At 48.8% G+C, this 21,887-nt stretch overlaps 1 protein-coding gene across 3 annotated transcripts in view; it reads left to right on the forward strand.

Annotated features, from left to right (window-relative positions):
• Positions 1-21,887, forward strand: part of DCP2 (decapping mRNA 2) — an 88,124-nt gene that overhangs the window by 40,273 nt on the left and 25,964 nt on the right. For all 3 annotated transcript variants that reach the window (XM_030193488.1, XM_030193489.1, XM_030193490.1), the window contains exons 5-8: positions 6,970-7,122; positions 14,225-14,337; positions 14,451-14,558; positions 21,132-21,264. In XM_030193488.1, the coding sequence (XP_030049348.1) occupies positions 6,970-7,122; positions 14,225-14,337; positions 14,451-14,558; positions 21,132-21,264 (507 nt within the window). The remainder of the gene's footprint in view (positions 1-6,969; positions 7,123-14,224; positions 14,338-14,450; positions 14,559-21,131; positions 21,265-21,887) is intronic.

A 21,887-nucleotide genomic window follows, 5' to 3' on the forward strand; every position in this document is an offset into this window, starting at 1 on the left:
TCAAGCATAAGGCCCTGCGCCTGCCAGCCTCAATGCTTTTGGTACTGTGCTGGTTGGAGTATCGCCCCCTTAGAGAAGGGAGGTAAGGTACTAAAATCTTTGCGGGATGGGGAATTTGCCAAATGGCCATCAGCCTTCATGTCAGCTAGCTGTAAGCAGTTGAGTTACCAAAGATCAGGTACAGCTAATATAGATATGTGTTATCGTATTAGTTGAACCTAATAGAGCTGCAAGCTGAGAAACGGGGAGGCCACTGCTGCTCCTTGAAATGTTGGACAAGTCACTTATTGAAATCCAAAATCCAATACCAGACATACTTTAAAGTAATACAAAACACTACAGTGTCACTCAGGACCTAAAGAGCAACTCTACCATAACATAATAGCAGCTTAATTTTCACAAGTCATAAAACAAGCACCTACTTAGGAAAACACAGCACCACAAACACTGCAACGGATGGTAGAACATTAATAAACCCTACTGGAAAACTAAAAAACCAGATTATTACAGATGCATCCTGCATAGTTAATAATAACAGAAAGCCATGTTTGTTTCATATACATAGCGTACAGATAGACTCTCATCCAGTATGAAATAACTAACCACAAATTTAAAAATGGGGACAAATATTAAACTGAATACCCAAGAAGCTACAGTCAAACTCCAAATATAAAGATAGCAGACAAACATTTCAAGAACTGACATATTCTGCTCATTACACTATATGGTATGGGATTTGCGTTACAAGACGTATGAGGAGAGACTTGCTGAACTAAACATGTATACTCTGGAGGAAAGGAGAAACAGGGGTGATATGATACAGACGTTCAAATATTTGAAAGGTATTAATCCGCAAACGAACCTTTTCCGGAGATGGGAAGGTGGTAGAACGAGAGGACTTGAAATGAGATTGAAGGGGGGCAGACTCAAGAAAAATGTCAGGAAGTATTTTTTCACGGAGAGAGTAGTGGATGCTTGGAATGCCCTCCCGCGGGAGGTGGTGGAAATGAAAACGGTAACGGAATTCAAACATGCGTGGGATAAGCATAAAGGAATCCTGTGCCGAAGGAATGGATCCTCAGGAGCTTAGTCAAGATTGGGAGGCGGGGATAGTGCTGGGCAGACTTGTACGGTCTGTGTCAGAGCCGGTGGTTGGGAGGTGGGGAACTTTGGAAGGCTAAGTGCTTTGAAAATATGCCTGTATGTTTGTTACTATATGTTAACAAATACAAATAAAAAGTGGAAAATATGATGATTATACCATTTTATTTAATTAAACACATTTTTCAATTAGCTTTCAGAGGCTAAAACCTCTTTCCTGAGGTCAGGGCAGTGTGCTGCTGTTATGGTAGTCTGTTCTGACATGAGAAAGGAGGGTTTGGTCTCCAACCAGTCAAAAAATGAATTAAAAAATTAGTCCAATAAAGATATCGCCATATTTCCATTTTCTATATTTATTAACTTTATTAACACAGCCAGGGGTGGCCCAAGGCAATTTGCCACCTGAGGGAGGGATAAGATGCTGCCCAGTCCTGGTCTGGCATCTTCCCCCCCCCCCCCCCCCCTTCCCTCCTCAACCCTCTTCCCCATATTTACCACCCTTTTGTTTTTCCAAAAAGCGGCAGCGATTCCCATAGGATGCCCTGCCACAGCGCTGCCAGCACCAGCCTCGTTGCTATACTGCATTCCGCCTCTGAGGAATCACAAAGTTATGTTGAGGCAGGCCACAGTAGGGAGAAGAAGCCAGCGGCAGGGCAGCCTTTGGGAATTGCTGCCACTGCCGCCTTTTGGAAATTAAAAAAATAAGGTAAATGTGGGGAAGAAGGTTTAAGAGGGAAGGGGAGAGTGCCGCCTGAGGCCTCCACCTCAGTTGACCTAATGGTAGGGCCGCCACTGAACATCTACCACACTACTTTATCCTAAACTAAAATAAAATTCATTTTTTTTTCTACCTTTGTTGTCTGGCCATTGACTTTTTCTAATTGTGTTGGTCCTAGTCTCTCGTTTCTGCTTTCCTCGTTGTCTTAACTCTCTTGCCAAGGTTTCCTGTCCATTTTCTCTCCTTTCTTCTCCTTTCAATAACCTCAAGTTCAATCCTTTGATATAATTTTCAAAATTTTCAACTTTCACTTTTAATATGCCAGATGTTCATTTGGGTATCCCTATTGTGGGGTCTTCTAGCAGTAGGGAGATCCTGGATTCTCTACAGGGGGAACTATTCCAGCAGTTGGTAATGGAACTTAAGAGGGATGGGGACCATACTGGACTAAACCCCCCTGTTTACTAAGCCACACAGCAATGCCGACACAGCCTATACAAAGTGAATGGGCTGTGTTGGCATTAGCGCATGACTTAGTAAACAGGGGGGGTGGGGGTTAGTGCTTACAAATGGAAAGAGTGGTTCTGATAGAGATCATCTGGTATAAAGTGATCACTGGATGACATGGTTTAATATTAAGATAGGTATGGAGAGTGTTCAACTTCAAATGTCATTTTATCTTGCATGACAGCATTTTGAGTTGCAACTGAAGCTCCAGGTTCGTCAGCTTACCGCTGATAGCAGCAGTATTCACCTCCAAGTCTGAATCCTACAAGCATTCTGTGTCAATGCAGGTAGAACTTTAGAAGACAAAGTGTGCGAGGCTTCCAGGACTTGCCATATTGATTCAAGGGTAATTTTCTCTGGCTTGACTAGCGGAGATAAACCATCCAAAGGAGCCGCAGCCTGTCCTTCTGGCTTCTCCCCAACTGGCTCTTCATCTGAAGACACTAATAATGACATTATTCTAGGGGAAACCTCACCCTTTGACCCACTCTCCTCTGCTAGGGATGATGTAACTTGCAGACCTGACTGGGGTTCTGACTTAATTTGGAGAGTAATGGGACCTGCAGGGCTAAGTGCGACTTCACTCATGAAGTTCAGGCTCTTCTCCCAACTATGAGCAGCCGGTTCGCCCTGAGCAGCACAAGTTAACACCATGATCTCTACCTGGAGTCATTGAGGAAAACCACTCAACGAGTAGGCTTCCCGTGGTGCTTTGGCATGGTAGAAAGTAAATGGCAAAATGCAGAGAGAGGTCACACATGTCCTCATGCTGAAGCAGTCATCTTGGTCTCTCACCTTACTGTTTGTGAAATATTCCCGATTCAACAGTAAGTTTGATTAGACTGTCCTGTGGAATCTCTTTGAGATTTAGAATTCAACTCCATCCCCTTGAGGCACATTTTTATGTCTAGGTTGCCATTGTTTGGCAAAAGGCCATTTTGTCTTTTTCTTATTTACTTATGTATTTATTTTTTAATCAAAAACATGTTGGCATTTTGTGTTTTTCCTTTTTCTCCTTTTTTGTTGAGCATGTTGAGCGTGTAACTTGGGATTCCCAGTTGTGAAGGCTGTTAGATGAATCCTACAGAAAAGGCCTTAGTAATTGTTTTTTAATTGTATTTATTGTAGTATTTTGATTTCATCACTTTAGAATTATAAAGGCTCATGGATTTGATATATTGCTACTAATCCCTCATGACATCTGTGCAAGTATAGTAAATCCTTTGCTATGTTACCAGCTGTTACTCCTCCAATTAAATATTCAGTAAATCCTTCATTATTCTCTGTATAGTCTTCGTTTTCATGGTTGTCCTTGGCAGCACTATCTTCTGTCCTGTTAGCCATGAAATTAACTGCAAGTTCATGCAACTCCAGTCCCTCTTTGTAGCTTAAGCTACCAATTCACGACTTGTTCCCTTTGATTCTACTAATGGTTAATCGGAGCCTTTCAACCAATGTTGTCCTCTCACTCTGGGAAAAAGGCTATTTGACCAGTCTGACAAAGACCTTCAGTAGATCCTTCCGTTCCTGACAACTACCACCCTGTTTCCAATCTGGGTTTATTGTTTCTTTTTTTGTCTAAGCTCATTGAGAAAGTTGTCTTAAATCAACTTCTCTCTAATATAGAATATCCTTTTCTTCTCCACCCACGACAATCAGGCTTTCGGCTACCACAGCCCTACATCCATTTATTCCTAGGCAATGGTGATACTCTGGTTGTTTCTCTAGAACTTTCAGCCATGTTCAACTTAGCCATTTTCTTCTTTTAGCCAATGTTTGTGAAATCAGTCTCTCAGGTGTAGTACTCAGTTCTAACAGTTCTTTCTTAGGCTCAGCATCTTAATCTAATTGTTCTTAATCCCTTGTCTGTGGCATTTCCCTAAGGATCCATTCTTCTCCTCAGTATCTTGAGCCTGCTGGCAATTTTGGTTCAAGATTTTAACATCAAAGCCTTTTACTATACAGATGATACCCAACCTCTATTTCTCCTGATCTCTGTGTTCTGACTGATGGTCTCTAACACTGAAAAAACGGTGGCATTCTAGTTTTTAGGTCTTTACCGGCAGCCATCTCCATCTCTCCAGTTGTTAGATGTGGACATTCATAGAGTCGCATAGGTGTTGTTCTTGATGCTAAGCTCTCGTTCCAAGACCAGATTTTCCATGTTTTGCAGGTTTCTTTTTTTTTTTACACAGGCTCGTCCCTTAGAGGTTTGCTAGATTTTTCCACCCTGCATACTCTCACACATGCTTTCTAAATCTCAAAGTTGGATTACTGTAATTATGTTTATGCAGTATTCCTAAGTCCTAACTGAAGCGACTTACAAAACACTGTGGCTGACTTTTTATGTAGAGCTTGCAGTTATGATTATGCTCTCCACTTCTTTTTCATTTACACTGGCTACCAAACTACTGTATGTGATTTAATATCTTATTCAAGGCATATCTTACTCAAGGCCAGTACCTTTTTTCATTAATCATTCCTTATACTAATTGCTCCTTAAGATCAATTGATGCTAACCACCTTGTCCTTCCTCCCCCAAGAGGGCCATTATGAGACTACCAGGAATTCGGCTTATTTAGCTCCCAGGTTATGGAATAATCTTCCCCTTTGTCTTTGCATTGAGCTATCATACACTGTTTAAATCTGGCTTGAAAACCTATTTTTTTCAATCTTTCATTGATTTTGTGGTTTAAGAGGACCATGGGAGTTTTTGCCTATTTTGGAGCAGAGACATAGGCAGACCTGACATTTTTAGTGGGCCCAGAGTTTAACATAGGTGGGCATGACGCATACAGGTGTGAGTAGTGCTTGGTATACTCCTAAATAATGCCTTAGAATTCACTTGATGGCAGATTTCTAAGTAAACAGTTACCCAGTGGCTATTCTACATGAAGATAAACCACATAAATGCTTATGGAAACTTTAGAAACACCGATATTTCTAAATATAATCACATTATCCCATAACTTAAACTTTGCCATTATAAATAGACTTGTGTCTGTTCAACATCTCAACACATCACAGTAATCCTGCAAAATGACACATTCTTCAACTTTGCTTTATAACAAATAAAAATGTTTTACTAAGATGTATTAATAAAATAGGTAAATACCTTTTGAAGTCTCTCTCCCTTCCTCTGGTTTTACTACTTTCTCTCCCTTCTGATGCTTCCTCTACCCCCACCCACCTGAGATTTCATCTCCATTTCTTAGGTCCCTTCCCTACCCATTCTCCAGCTCCCTATATTCATATAGTTGACAAACTGAATACTACAGTCTGTGGTAAAACAAAAAAGAAAAAAAATCCAAATATTTTTTGTAGTTTAAAAAAAAAAAAAAAAGATACAAGGGAAATATAAACTACACTTCTACCATTCAACCACATATCCAAAAACAAAAACCACATATGGAGCAAACTTGACCTGAGTCAAGAATGGGTGGGCCAGGGCCCGCCTAGTCCTACTTGAGATATGCCACTGACTTGGAGTAGTTTATTTATTCCTGACATTTATACACATTAGCCCAAAATAGCCTCAAGTTCAATGTGGTTTACTTACAAGTTATTTTTTAGACTTTTTTTTAATACTGTATATACAGTATTTTAAAGCTTGAGTGAAGATTTGAATGTCTTCTCTGTTAAGTTAGTATTCCTTTTCTATTAATCTTTGTTATAACTGTAAACTGCTCTAATCTGCATTGTTAGGTTGGTATATCAATCAATCAATAATATAAACATGTGCAGGTACTTAAGATTCTGTCTACTTTTAGGTGAGTATGACATAGAACTTTATAACTCTAAGGTGACATCTTGTATATTGTTGGTTTTATATTGTGAAGTGCTATGAAGACTTTTTATTTTGGGGGGGGGGGGGGGGCAAGGACTGGTGGTCAACAAGTTTGATAGAAAAATATGCAGCTTGTTCTCAGAGAGAGAAATGTTGCTATGTTAATCTGATCCTTTGATGATAAGAATTTATTACTCCTAGCAGAGCAGAATGTTAGTCCTCTTGAAATCCATTTACCTCTCCAAGGTAGCTCCATGTAACTACAACAACATGGGAGAACCCCATGGGCATGGTTCATAATGTTAGATAGTCCAACAAGTTAGAAATTAGTGATGCTTTTTTAAATGCAGGCAGAGTAGTTTAATATAGAAGTTTATGGGTTAAGATAGAATTATCTGTTATCAGACTTTTATTGTTTAATAAAGAATTGCTAGTAATGCGTTTTCATCCATAACAATAGTTAATACATACATGTTAAATACAGAATATGGTTTGGGGGGAGGGAGGGATAAGTGTTATATTACAAAATTTGATGGCTGTACGTAATGTTGCATGTTTGAAGTGTTGTTCCACTGAGCTCTGTACAACTGTTTTGAGGCTGCTATGTTAAGGTGGATTTGTACTTTTGGAGTTGTCATCAATAAAAACTGTTGAAATATAAATGCAGGCAGAGTACACCTGTTACACATAGGCAACTTTGCTTTACCTCTGTAGCATCTTATGAGATACCATTTGATGGCGTGTGAAAATCTAGAAACCTTTTCTCTACATGGCACTTCTGATTAGATGAGCTGCACACCTCTGTAAGCCTTCCTGAAATAGGTTCTAATTTTTGATCTATCTGTTCTACATTCAGGTGTTTGAAGAAACAGGTTTTGACATCAAAGAACGAATGTGCATTACTGACTATATAGAACTGAGAATCAACGATCAACTGGCACGCTTGTACATCATTCCAGGGGTTCCAAAGGACACAAAGTTCAACCCAAAAACAAGAAGAGAAATCCGGGTATTTGTTTCAAATTCAAAGTTGGGCTCTCGTTTTGAATAGAAAGTTATGATGTTCTTTCAGAACTAGAATAGTGAAATGCAGACCTTTTGTTCTGTTGATTCAGTATTTAGTCATTGAGTCTGATCACACAAGGGTTATAGGTATCAGTTATCCCTGGTTTGAATGGGTGTTGTAATAAATGTTTTGTTTTTAAGAGGGCAGTGGGTTAATTGTGTGCATAAAACCAACCACAAAACACAAATGTGGCATGCCAAACTATTTAGAAATATAATGCATTACTTGGTTCACAATCTAATCTAAAAAAGGAGAAAAAGAAACCCCAGATTCAGTTTCAAAAGACTGTTTTACTGTTTCTTTCACTGGACCCAAAAATCTCCTCTCACCATGAAACGTAAGTGAAATCAAAATGATGCGCGTCCTTTACACTTCATTTTCTATGTGAAAAAAAAATGTGTTTATATATAGACTCCACATAAAGCAGACTAAATCAAACATTGCACTTAGCTTAAAGCAGCCTCACAAAGCTGTTTTAAGCTGCTTACAAGGACCTTTTTAAAGAAAAGCTTTGGCTGAAATGCTGAAGAAGATTCTTTTCTTTCCTTTTTGTTAGACATGCATGACTTTTTTGCCCTTTATTAATGCTGTTGATGGTGACGTTCGATTTATGAGGAGGCTGGCTCCATCTTTTATAGATACTTGTTAGGGTAAAGAGAGAAAGAGATTGGTTTTGTTTAATCTTGTTGCTGCTGTAAGTAGCATTTAATGTTGGCATATTGAGTAGGTCTGGTGGATGTGTGTAGGCATTCTTCCACTTATTTACAGGGTTATAAATGAGTTCTGTCAGTTCTCAGTATTTAATAATTTGTCATATGACTAGTAAAAGTATCATCTCAGCTACCCGGTAGGTTTTCTTTTAACATGTAATTTTTAGGTCACTAATGTTCTCCGAGGACAAGCAGGCTGCTTGTTCTCACGACTGGGTGACGTCCGCGGCAGCCCCCACCAACCGGAAAAAAGCTTCGCGGGACGGTCGGGACGCAGGGCACGCCCACCGCGCATGCGCGGCCGTCTTCCCGCCCGTGCGCGACCGCTCCCGCCAGTTCCTTTTTTTCCGCGACTGGAGAGAGTTGTGCTTTTGCCACTCTCTCTGTTTTCAGCCGCCGGATTTTCTCGATCGCGTTTACGCGGATCGTCGCTTTGCTTCTGGTTACCGTACGGTTTCCCTTTTTGTTTCAAAACAAAACAAAACAAAAAAAAAAACCTGCGCGTGTGGAGCACGCGCTCCCCTTTTTCCCTCGCTTCTAGCGGGGACGCCACGTTGCGGCCTAGTGGTCGCTCGGTCGTTTCTTTTTTCCGTGGTGTGATTCCAGCCACCATTGACGACTTTGACTTCGCCGACGCGATTTTTCCGTCGATGTCCGCGAAGGTCCCGAGTGGATTTAAAAAGTGTGGTCGCTGCGGCCGGCCGATCTCGCAGACCGACACCCACGCTTGGTGCCTCCAGTGCCTCGGGCCAGAGCACAATCTCAAGTCGTGTTCTTTGTGTCTAGGTCTCCGGAAACGGACTCAGGTTGCGAGGCAAGTTCTGCGGGACCGTCTTTTTGGAACTTGCGCCGGCCCCTCGACGTCGACCTCGACGGCATCGGTATCGACGGCCGGTCCTTCGGTACCGGTATCGATGCCCGAGACATCGGCACCGATGGCAGCGACCCCAGGAGAACAGGTCCCGTCGGCCCGCCGGTCCGCCGGTGAGAGTGGGGGGGAGAGGCCGCGTGGGCAATCGGCCCCGGTCACTCCCTCAGCTCATGGGCCACGGGACCGAACCCTGTCTGACCCGGTACCTCGAGACCGAGGGGGATCGACCTCCTCCTCCTCCATGCCTTCCGGCACCGGTGACGGGCATCGGAAGAAAGATAAGAAGCGCCGTCACCGGTCGCCCTCGGTGCATCCGGATGTCGGAGAGGAGGCGACGCCGAAGCGTCATCGTCGAGAGGAGAGGTCTCCGTCGGTTGTGGAGGTACCGACGCGTCGGGGTTCCGGCACCTCGGTGCCGTCTCCTGGCCCCCAGCAGCTTCCGGCACCGACACCCTTACCGGCCCCGACACCCTTACCGGCCCCACCGCCTTTCCCGGCAGCGGGCCTAGACGAGTGCCTCAGAGCCATCCTTCCGGGGATCCTGGAAGGACTGCTGCGCCCCTCGGCGCCGATGACTGTGGCGCCGGTGAGCTCTAGCCCGGCGCCGGGGCCGTCGACACCGCCGCCGCTTGCGGCGCCGGTCTCGACCGCCACGCAGGTGGAGTCCCCGTCGACGTCGATGGAGGGAGCTCCGTCCCCGCCGGCGCGGGAGTCCACCGCTCGACGACACCGAGACCTCGGTGCCTCGACGTCGAGCCGGGCCCGGTTCAGGACTCAGCTACATGAGCTAATGTCCGATACCGAGGATGAGGACTCGTGGGGGGAAGAGGAGGACCCTAGATATTTCTCCTCAGAGGAGTCTACGGGCCTTCCCTCGGACCCCACGCCTTCACCGGAGAGGAAGCTCTCACCTCCTGAGAGTCTCTCTTTTGCCTCCTTTGTGCGGGATATGTCTATCAGCATTCCCTTCCCGTGGTCTCTGTGGAAGAGCCGAGGGCCGAGATGCTCGAGGTCCTCGACTATCCATCACCACCTAGAGAGTCCTCCACGGTGCCGCTGCACAATGTCCTAAAGGAGACGCTGCTTCGAAACTGGGTGCGACCATTAACTAACCCCACCATTCCCAAGAAAGCAGAGTCCCAGTACAGGATCCACTCTGACCCAGAGCTCATGCGGCCCCAATTGCCCCATGACTCAGCGGTCGTGATTCTGCTCTCAAGAGGGCACGGAGTTCGAGGGATACCGCCTCGGCGCCCCCGGGGCGGGAGTCTCGCACTCTGGACTCGTTTGGGAGGAAGGCCTACCAATCCTCCATGCTCGTGACCCGCATCCAATCATACCTGCTCTATATGAGCATTCACATGCGGACCTATGTGCAACAACTGGCGGACCTGGTCGAGAAGCTCCCGCCGGAGCAGTCCAGGCCTTATCAGGAGGTGGTCAGGCAGCTGAAGGCGTGCAGAAAGTTCCTGTCCAGGGGTATTTATGACACCTGTGACGTGGCATCTCGTGCTGCGGCCCAAGGTATAGTGATGCGCAGGCTCTCATGGCTGCGCGCCTCTGACCTGGACAACCGCACCCAGCAGAGACTGGCCGACGTCCCTTGCCGGGGGGATAACATTTTTGGTGAGAAGGTCGAGCAGATGGTGGACCAGCTGCATCAGCGGGAAACCGCTCTCGACAAGCTCTCCCACCGGGCGCCTTCAGCATCCACCTCCACAGGTGGACGTTTTTCCCGGGCCCGGCAGGCTGCACCCTATTCTTTTGCGAAGCGTAGGTACAACCAGCCGGCCCGAAGGCCTCGTCAGGCACAGGGACAGCCCCAGCGCGCTCGTTCTCGTCAACAGCGTGCGCCTAAGCAGCCCCCTGCGCCTCCACAGCAAAAGCCGGGGACGGGCTTTTGACTGGATCCATGGGAACATAGCCGCCCTACAAGTGTCCATACCGGACGATCTGCCGGTTGGAGGGAGGTTAAAATTTTTTCACCAAAGGTGGCCTCTCATAACCTCCGACCAGTGGGTTCTCCAAATAGTGCGGTGCGGATACGCCCTGAATTTGGCCTCCCTGCCTCCAAATTGCCCTCCGGGAGCTCAGTCTTTCAGCTCCCGCCACAAGCAGGTACTTGCAGAGGAACTCTCCGCCCTTCTCAGCGCCAATGCGGTCGAGCCCGTACCACCCGGGCAGGAAGGGCAGGGATTCTATTCCAGGTACTTCCTGTGGAAAGAAAACAGGGGGGATGCGTCCCATCCTAGACCTGAGAGGCCTGAACAAATTCCTGGTCAAAGAAAAGTTCAGGATGCTTTCCTTGGGCACCCTTCTGCCAATGATTCAGAAAAACGATTGGCTATGTTCCCTGGATTTAAAGGACGCATACACTCACATCCCGATACTGCCAGCTCACAGACAGTATCTCAGATTCCGCCTGGGCGCACGGCACTTTCAGTATTGTGTGCTGCCCTTTGGGCTCGCCTCTGCCCCACGAGTGTTTACAAAGTGCCTCGTGGTGGTGGCGGCGTATCTACGCAAGCTGGGAGTGCACGTGTTCCCATATCTCGACGACTGGCTGGTCAAGAGCACCTCGGAGGCAGGAGCCCTCCGGTCCATGCAGTGCACTATTCAACTTCTGGAGCTGCTGGGGTTTGTGATCAATTACCCAAAGTCCCATCTCCAGCCTACTCAGTCTCTGGAATTCATAGGAGCGCTGCTGAATACCCAGACGGCTCAGGCCTACCTTCCCGAAGCGAGGGCTACCAATCTCTTGGCCCTGGCTTCGCAGACCAGAGCGTCTCAGCAGATCACAGCTCGGCAGATGTTGAGACTTCTGGGTCATATGGCCTCCACAGTTCATGTGACTCCCATGGCTCGTCTTCACATGAGATCTGCTCAATGGACCCTAGCTTCCCAGTGGTTTCAAGCCACCGGGAATCTAGAAGATGTCATCCGCCTCTCCACCAGTTGCCGCACTTCACTGCTCTGGTGGACCATCCGGACCAATTTGACCCTGGGACGTCCATTCCAAATTCCGCAGCCCACGAAAGTGCTGACGACGGATGCATCTCGCCTGGGGTGGGGAGCCCATGTCGATGGGCTTCACACCCAGGGTCTGTGGTCCCTCCAGGAAAAGGATCTGCAGATCAACCTCCTGGAGCTCCGAGCGATCTGGAACGCACTGAAGGCTTTCAGAGATCGGCTGTCCTGCCAAATTATCCAAATTCGGACAGACAATCAGGTTGCAATGTATTACGTCAACAAGCAGGGGGGCACCGGATCTCGCCCCCTGTGTCAGGAGGCCGTCGGGATGTGGCGTTGGGCGTGTCAGTTCGGCATGCTCCTCCAAGCCACGTACCTGGCAGGCGTAAACAACAGTCTGGCCGACAGACTGAGCAGAGTATTGCAACCGCACGAGTGGTCTCTCCATGCCAGAGTGGTACGCAAGATCTTCCGAGCGTGGGGCACCCCCTCGGTGGACCTTTTCGCCTCTCAGACCAACCACAAGCTGCCTCTGTTCTGTTCCAGACTTCAGGCACACGGCAGGCTAGCGTCGGACGCCTTTCTCCTTCATTGGGGGACCGGCCTCCTGTATGCTTATCCTCCCATACCTTTGGTGGGGAAGACCTTACTGAAGCTCAAGCAAGACCGCAGCACCATGATTCTGATAGCGCCCTTTTGGCCCCGTCAGATCTGGTTCCCTCTTCTTCTGGAGTTGTCCTCAGAAGAACCGTGGAGATTGGAGTGTTTTCCGACTCTCATTTCGCAGAACGACGGAGCGTTGCTGCACCCCAACCTTCAATCCCTGGCTCTCACGGCCTGGATGTTGAGGGCGTAGACTTCGCTGCGTTGGGTCTGTCTGAGGGTGTCTCCCGGGTCTTGCTTGCCTCTAGGAAGGATTCCACTAAAAAGAGTTACTTTTTCAAGTGGAGGAGGTTTGTCGTTTGGTGTGAGAGCAAGGCCCTAGAACCTCGTTCTTGCCCTGCACAGAACCTGCTTGAATACCTTCTGCACTTATCAGAGTCTGGCCTCAAGACCAACTCAGTAAGGAATCACCTTAGTGCGATTAGTGCTTACCATTATCGTGTGGAAGGTAAAGCCATCTCTGGAGAGCCTTTAGTCGTTCGATTCATGCGAGGCTTGCTTTTGTCAAAGCCCCCTATCAAGCCTCCTACAGTGTCATGGGATCTCAACGTCGTCCTCACCCAGCTGATGAAACCTCCTTTTGAGCCACTGAATTCCTGCCATCTGAAGTACTTGACCTGGAAGGTCATTTTCTTGGTGGCAGTTACTTCAGCTCGTAGGGTCAGTGAGCTTCAAGCCCTGGTTGCTCATGCTCCGTATACCAAATTTCATCACAACAGAGTAGTGCTCCGCACCCACCCAAAGTTCCTGCCGAAGGTGGTGTCGGAGTTCCATCTTAACCAGTCAATTGTCTTGCCAACATTCTTCCCCAGGCCGCATACCCGCCCTGCTGAACGTCAGTTGCACACATTGGACTGCAAGAGAGCATTGGCCTTCTACTTGGAGCGGACACAGCCCCACAGACAGTCCGCCCAATTGTTTGTTTCTTTCGACCCTAACAGGCTAGGGGTCGCTGTCGGGAAACGCACCATCTCCAATTGGCTAGCAGATTGCATTTCCTTCACTTACGCCCAGGCTGGGCTGACTCTTGAGGGTCATGTCACGGCTCATAGTGTCAGAGCCATGGCAGCGTCGGTGGCCCACTTGAAGTCAGCCACTATTGAAGAGATCTGCAAGGCTGCGACGTGGTCATCTGTCCACACATTCACATCTCATTACTGCCTCCAGCAGGATACCCGACGCGACAGTCGGTTCGGGCAGTCGGTGCTGCAGAATCTGTTTGGGGTGTAAATCCAACTCCACCCTCCAGGACCCGAATTTATTCTGGTCAGGCTGCACTCTCAGTTAGTTGTTCTTCGTAGGTCAATTTCTGTTGTTCCCTCGCCGTTGCGAGGTTCAATTGACCTGGGTTCTTGTTTTGAGTGAGCCTGAGAGCTAGGGATACCCCAGTCGTGAGAACAAGCAGCCTGCTTGTCCTCGGAGAAAGGGTATGATACATACCTGTAGCAGGTGTTCTCCGAGGACAGCAGGCTGATTGTTCTCACCTACCCTCCCTCCTCCCCTTTGGAGTTGTGTGTTTCATCTTTTGCTAGTTATTCAACTGGCGGGAGCGGTCGCGCACGGGCGGGAAGACGGCCGCGCATGCGCGGTGGGCGTGCCCTGCGTCCCGACCGTCCCGCGAAGCTTTTTTCCGGTTGGTGGGGGCTGCCGCGGACGTCACCCAGTCGTGAGAACAATCAGCCTGCTGTCCTCGGAGAACACCTGCTACAGGTATGTATCATACCCTGTATCTTTGTTTATCATTGTAAAAGGAAAGCTAAAAAAATGCGCTGCACTGGAGTTATTTGAATTTGAATAATTTGGTTGAAGATTTTTTTTTTTTGAATTTCAGAACATTGAATGGTTTCCCATTGAAAAATTACCATGCCATAGAAATGACATGACCCCGAAGTCCAAACTTGGTTTGGCACCTAACAAGTTTTTTATGGCCATTCCATTTATAAGGTATGCTTGCTTGTCGTTGGCACTTCTCACACATTGTCCTCTCTCCTCTCTCAAGCCTCTGGACTTTTAGTAATATTTGAATGCTGATTACTATGCTTTGGCCTCTTCTGTAGACCCTTACGAGACTGGATCAACAGAAGGTTAGGAGACTCCTCTGATAGTGACAATGGACTTGCATCTATGGTTGGCACTCCATCCAAGCTTAACCTTGAAAAAATGAGGTAAGGCAGTTGACAAATTATACCAGATGGCTGAAAAAGTAATACTGAAATTTTATTGAATTGAACATTTGGTTGGCTGCGGCTAAAATATAAAATTCCAAGTTAGGTCATGCATCTTGTTTGCTTGCAGATAATTCTTTGACTGTGATATGTGCTATAGTATTGTTTTTTGAGGATGTTTGGAAGACCAACCACCACCAATGCTTGGGCTCACAAGCTCACAACATAGTTAGTGCAAAGTACAAGATCAGCTCCTATTGTGTCATCATACCAGTTGAAACCTCTTTACTAAAGGCCATAATGTGTATCTCTACCAGTCTGAGGAATAGAAATTAGATTAGGTAATCAAGCTTCCATATCATCATGCTGATCAATCCATAGACTGGTGGGTTGTGTCCATCTACCAGCAGGTGGAGATAGAGAGCAATCCTTTTGCCTCCCTATATGTGGTCATGTGCTGCCGGAAACTCCTCAGTATGTTCTCTATCTCAGCAGGTGGTGGTCACACACAGCAGCAGCTCTGGCTAGGTCTCCAAGCCTAATTTTAGGTTTTGTTGAGTACCTGGGGTTGAGGGCTCTTCTTGAGCAAGTGCAAACCTGGTGGCGCCAGGTCCCTCCTTTTCTCCCCCCTCCCGCTGGCTCCGTTAAAAAAAAAAAAGATTTTGGACGTCCTTAAAGGCGTTTATTTCGACGTTTATTTAAACGTTTATTGCAGCTACTCACTGGGACACCAGGTCGTTACAGCTCGGAGCGAGAAGCAGGTAATTTTTACCTTTTTATAGCGGGCAGGGGGTTCCCCGATCGATCTCCACGTGGCCTATGGCGTCGGAGGGCGAGGGCGCGAAGAATTGCTCCCCGGACCGCGTGTGCGCTTCTAGCGGGGATGCGGGGGTCTTAAAGTCTGATTCGCCCTTGTTGGGTGTCAGTTCGGAGGCCGGTCAGTGTCCCGGGTCTTCCTCCGGTGCGGCGGTTTTTCCCACCATAAACGCCCATCCCCCGCTGCTCGCCTCCGCCATCTTGGCCGGCCACTCTGCTCGGACGGCTTCTTCTTGGGCCGCCCTTGAGCTCGGAGACGTTAATGCCATGGCCGCCCTTGATTTGGGCGACGGCAAAAAAGCGGGTAAAGTTAAGCGCCGTTCTTCCCGCGCGGCTCCTTCGTGGAGTGTCGCGCCGGACGCCATCTTGGATGCGCAGCATGTTTCTCCCCCGCTCTTGCGAGCGCCGGTTGAGGGTGCGTCTAGGGCTGTGGCCCAGGCTGCTGAAGTGCACAGTCTGGGGGGTTTCTCCCCCAAGTTTATTTTGCTGCTGCATCAGGCCTTCCTTATGCAAAACGCTGCCCCTTCTCCCTTGTCCGATAAAGGGGTTGAGGCCCCCGGAAGTAAACGCCCTCGGGTGGATTCCCAGGCCTTAGAGGACGCTGTTTCCTCTGATGTAGATGAGGGCAGCGTATCTGAGTTCTCCCAACGGTCCTTTGGGGATTCCTTGGAGGAGACGGATTCCCGCTCGGATGGAGCGGATGACCCCTCTGCAGCGCGGATCTTTCGCTCAGAGGATTTGCCCAACCTGTTAGTGCAGGCCATGAGCATTTTGAAGATTTCCTCTCCAGAGGACGTCTCTCCCTCAGCCCCTGTTGGCTCCGCCATTATGCTGGGGACAAAGCACCCGCCTAGAACCTTCCACGTGCATGATGCCATGCACACCTTAATTTCGGCTCAATGGGATGTCCCAGAAGCGAGCCTCAAAGTGGCTAGGGCTATGTCCCGCCTCTATCCTTTGCCTGAAAGTGAACGGGAGGCCTTTCTTTGGCCTACCGTGGATTCTTTAATCACTGCGGTGACTAAGAAAACGGCGTTGCCGGTGGAAGGTGGCACGGCCCTAAAGGACGCCCAAGACAGAAGATTGGAGGCGGCCTTAAGGCCGTCCTTCGAGGCGGCTGCCTTAAGTTTGCAGGCCTCAGTTTGCGGCTCCTATGTGGCCAGGGCGTGCCTGACGATTGTGCAGCGGGCTTCCCCCTCGGATCCTTCCTTGAGGACTGATTGGCCGGCCCTGGAATCGGGCTTGGCTTATTTGGCAGACTTACTGTATGATGTCTTGAGAGCCTCGGCTAAAGGTATGGCTCAGACAGTCTCTGCGCGGCGGTGGCTTTGGCTGAAACATTGGTCTGCTGACCACGCCTCTAAGTCCCGCCTGGCTAAGTTGCCTTTTAAAGGCAAGCTGCTCTTTGGGGTCGAGCTGGACAAAATTGTGACCGATCTCGGCACGTCTAAGGGCAAGAGGTTACCAGAGGTCAGGGCTCGGGCCAATGCTTGCCCCGGTATCTCCAGAGGACGGTTTCAGGAAGCCCGTCGGTACCGCCCGGGCAAGTCGGGCTCCTCTGCCCCCTCTTCCTTCAAGAGGAATTTCTCCCCCAAGCAGCATTCCTTTCGCAGAGACCGCCGTCCCGGAGGTGCGCCCTCCGGTCCTCCCCCAGGGTCTCGTACCCAATGACGGGGTCCTGGTCCATGGCCCAGTGCAGATTGGAGGACGCCTGTCCTCGTTTCTGGGCGAGTGGACCAGGGTAACTTCAGACGCTTGGGTGCTGGAAGTCATCAGAGACGGCTACAAACTAGAGTTCTGCCGACCCTTAAGAGACGGGTTTGTACTCTCTCCCTGCAAGTCTCCGGTCAAAGCTGTGGCAGTGCAGCAGACCTTGGACAATCTGATCCGTCTGCGTGCGGTCGTTCCGGTGCCAGAAAATCAGCTTGGCAAGGGACGTTACTCCATTTACTTTGTGGTACCAAAGAAAGGAGGTTCTGTCCGGCCTATCCTCGACCTCAAAGGGGTCAATCGGGCCTTGAAAGTTCGGCACTTTCGCATGGAGACTCTCCGCTCTGTTATAGCGGCAGTGAAGGCAGGGGAGTTCCTGGCATCCTTGGACATCAAGGAAGCGTACTTGCATATTCCCATCTGGCCTCCTCATCAACGCTTTCTGCGTTTTGCAGTCCTGGGCCGACACTTCCAGTTCAGAGCCCTCCCGTTCGGGTTGGCTACTGCTCCGCGGACCTTCTCCAAAGTAATGGTGGTCATCGCGGCCTTCCTGCGAAAGGAAGGAGTACAAGTCCATCCTTATCTGGACGACTGGTTGATCCGAGCCCCCTTTTATGCAGAGTGCGGCAAAGCTGTGGACCGGGTGATTGCTCTTTTGAGCTCCCTGGGGTGGATCATCAACTGGGAGAAAAGCCAGCTGCGCCCGACTCAGTCCCTGGAGTATCTGGGAGTTCGATTCGACACCCAAGTAGGCAGAGTGTTCCTGCCGGACAATCGGATTGTCAAACTTCAGGCTCAGGTGGACCAGTTCCTAGTAGCCTCTCCGCTTCGGGCTTGGGACTATGTGCAGTTGTTGGGCTCTATGACGGCCACGATGGAAGTAGTGCCCTGGGCCAGGGCTCATATGAGACCACTACAACACTCTCTGCTGCAGCGCTGGACTCCGGTGTCGGAGGATTATGCTGTGCGCCTTCCCTTGGACCCAGCAGTGCGCAAGGCGCTGAGCTGGTGGCTGAAGACAGTCATGTTGTCTGCAGGGATGCCTCTTGTGACCCCGGAGTGGATTGTCGTCACGACGGACGCCTCTTTGACGGGCTGGGGAGCCCACTGCTTGGGAAGGACAGCGCAGGGGCTCTGGTCTCCTGCAGAGGCAAAGTGGTCTATCAACCTCCTGGAACTCGGAGCCATTCGGTTGGCGCTTTTGGAGTTTCTCCCAGTACTGGCGTTGAAGCCAGTACGGGTCCTGTCGGACAATGCCACGGCTGTGGCCTATGTCAACCGCCAGGGAGGTACCAAGAGCGCCCCTCTAGCCAAGGAAGCCATGAATCTATGCCAGTGGGCGGAAGCGAACCTGGAACAGCTGTCAGCGGCCCACATTGCTGGAGTCATGAATGTCAAGGCGGACTTTCTCAGTCGCCATACCTTGGATCCCGGAGAGTGGCAGTTATCGGCTCAGGCGTTCTTGGACATCACGAAGCGCTGGGGCCAGCCGAGCCTAGATCTGATGGCGTCATCGGCCAATTGCCAAGTGCCGCACTTTTTCAGCAGAGGACGGGACCCTCGATCTCTGGGAGTAGATGCTCTTCTCCAACAGTGGCCGACACAGGAGCTTCTCTATGTGTTCCCGCCCTGGCCCATGTTGGGCAGGGTACTAGATCGGGTGGCAAAGCATCCGGGCCGAATAATCCTGGTGGGTCCGGACTGGCCCAGACGTCCCTGGTATGCGGACTTGATCAGGCTCTCAGTGGACGACCCTCTGCGGCTGCCAGTGGAGCAGGGCCTGTTGCATCAGGGTCCCATGGTGAAGGAGGATCCCTCCCCCTTTGGTCTTACGGCCTGGCTATTGAGCGGCAGCGTCTGAGGAAGAAGGGCTTCTCAGACAAGGTCATCGCCACTATGCTGAGAGCGAGGAAGCGCTCTACTTCTACTGCTTACACCAGGGTTTGGCGTACCTTTGCAGCGTGGTGTGAAGCAGGCTCACTTTCTCCCTTCACTGCTCCAATTTCTTCAGTGCTGGCGTTCCTGCAAGAAGGTCTGGAGAAAGGCCTGTCGCTCAGTTCCCTTAAAGTCCAGGTAGCGGCTCTGGCTTGCTTCAGGGGCTGCCTGAAGGGTGCTTCCCTGACTTCGCAGCCAGATGTGGTACGTTTCCTCAAGGGAGTTAATTACCTGCGCCGCCCTCTGCACTCAGTGGTGCCTGCGTGGAATCTGAACCTGGTGCTAAGAGCCTTGCAGAAGCCGCCTTTTGAACCCTTGTCGAGGGCATCTCTGAAAGACCTGACGTTGAAAGCAGTCTTTTTGGTGGCTATCACTTCAGCCAGAAGAGTTTCCGAGCTCCAGGCACTCTCATGTCGAGAGCCTTTTCTGCAGTTCACTGAGGCAGGAGTGACTATTCGCACAGTACCTTCCTTCCTGCCCAAGATTGTTTCTCGCTTCCATGTGAATCAGCAGCTCTGTCTCCCTTCCTTTCGTAGGGAGGACTACCCAGAGGAATACTCTGCTCTCAAATTTCTGGATGTGAGACGAGTCATCATCAGATACTTGGAAGTGACCAATGATTTCCGGAAATCGGATCATCTGTGTGTCCTGTTTGCAGGTCCTCGTAAGGGTCTGCAGGCTGCTAAGCCTACAGTGGCAAGATGGGTCAAGGAAGCCATTGCAGCGGCTTATGTGGCCGCGGGGAAGGTGCCGCCTATTCAGCTGAAGGCTCACTCCACTAGAGCTCAGGCGGCCTCGATGGCAGAGGCCGGGTCCGTCTCCTTGGAAGAGATATGCAAGGCGGCAACTTGGGCATCGGCCCATACCTTCTCCAGGCATTACCGCTTGACTGTGGCTGCTCGGGCGGAGGCCCGGTTTGGAGCTTCAGTGTTGCGGTCAGGGATTTCTATGTCCCGCCCTGGGTGAGTACTGCTTCGGTACATCCCACCAGTCTATGGATTGATCAGCATGATGATATGGAAGGTAAAATTATGTATCATACCTGATAATTTTCTTTCCATTAATCATAGCTGATCAATCCATAGCCCCTCCCAGTTATCTGTACTGTTTATATTCTGGTTGCATTTCAGGTTCAAGTTTAGTCTTCAGTTCCTTCAGGAGGACTTCGTGTTCAAGTTTTTTCAATTGGATTCTTCAAGAGTTGAGACGAGTTTGTGTTATAGTGAGCTGCTGCATTCCTCTCCCCTCCGTTTTACGGGGCTGGATTGAGACATAAATTCTGCCGGCGCTCCCTCCTGCTTCGTGCGGCTGTAGGGCAGCTTTGTACCCCTCCCGCTTCGGCGGTGTTAGGGTCAGTCAGCTCCTCCCGCGGTTGCAGGATAAGCCAGATCCCCCCCGCATCGGCGGGGTGGTGTCCCTCCCCCGCTCCGCGGGGATGAGCTGGACGGATTCCCCTCCCCCACTTGTGTGGGGATGAGCTGGGTTAATTCCCCTCCCCCGTTTCGGCGGTGGTGAGCTGGGCGGAGTGTCCCTTTGTGGGTGTAATTCTCTAAGTGCTGAGTCCTGCGGATGGAGCTTGGATATCGACATACTGAGGAGTTTCCGGCAGCACATGACCACATATAGGGAGGCAAAAGGATTGCTCTCTATCTCCACCTGCTGGTAGATGGACACAACCCACCAGTCTGGATTGATCAGCTATGATTAATGGAAAGAAAATTATCAGGTATAATACATAATTTTACCTTGCTTTGTTGTTGTTTTGTCCTTCAGAACTTACCTTCAGCGTTTAGTGCATACTTTCATACACATTTTGCATACGTTTTCTAAATGCTAATTGAGGAGTTAGCTATAATGCACAGCTGCTGTAGTACTGCCAATAGTTTGAACTTATCAGATAATATCTGAGGAAAAGCGCATGTTAATTTTGAAGATTTTTATGTAAATTGTGACCTTCTAAAAATTGTGATTAGCAAAGTACCACTACTACTACTTGACATTTCTAAAGCGCTACTAGGGTTACGCATATACAGATAAATAGAAGTTCTGCTCCTGCCAGTGTTTGTATTTCATCAGCTTATTCTGTTTTTTTTTTTTTTTTTTGTTTGGTAGAACCAAACTTCGATGTAGCCAGAACTTATTTGCTGAAGTGTCTCTAGGAGACCAGTGGTCAAAGCAGAAACCACAGCAGAAGCCATATAACCACCTTAATCCTTCAGAGATGCCTGAGATAATGAAGATAAAAGTAAGTAGTTGTCATGAGCATGCCTAGAACACTTTTAACCTTTCCATGCCTAGGTGAACTGCTCCAGTTTGATGTACTTATGAAATCTGTCAGGTACTGTAGGAGATGGGGTGCTGGTCTTGATGCACCATGATCTGACCTATAATGGCTTACTTTGTTCTTAGGTCTGCTGTATGCCTACCCTCTAATTTCTCTAGTAGCAAAGACTCTTAAAGCACAGAAGAGACAGAAGAAATTAAACAGTTATCTTCCTTAGTTATAATCACACCATCTGAGAATTCTGTTATATCTGAACATCAGATCCATGGCTCTCTTTTAGTTATAAGCCTATCTTTAATCTTCCACTTATCTGTAAGCTCACTGAGAAGGGTAGTCCTTTCCCAATTCTTTCAACACATTGAACACTCCAAACATTCTACATCATATCAGACTGGCTTTAGACCCATTCATAATACAGAAACCCTTGTAACTAATGTACTCTGATTAGTTCCTTGCATGATGGATTTGAAATGGGCAGAGTAGCTTTGGTTATCTCCCTGGATCTTTGCTCCGTATTTGATTTAGTTATTCATAAACATCTACTAGCAAGGTTAGCTAACATTGGAATTTCTGGAACAGTCCTT

The sequence above is a fragment of the Microcaecilia unicolor genome, chromosome 2 (genome assembly GCF_901765095.1).
Source record: "Microcaecilia unicolor chromosome 2, aMicUni1.1, whole genome shotgun sequence".
In the NCBI taxonomy this organism is placed as follows: Eukaryota; Metazoa; Chordata; class Amphibia; order Gymnophiona; family Siphonopidae; genus Microcaecilia; species Microcaecilia unicolor.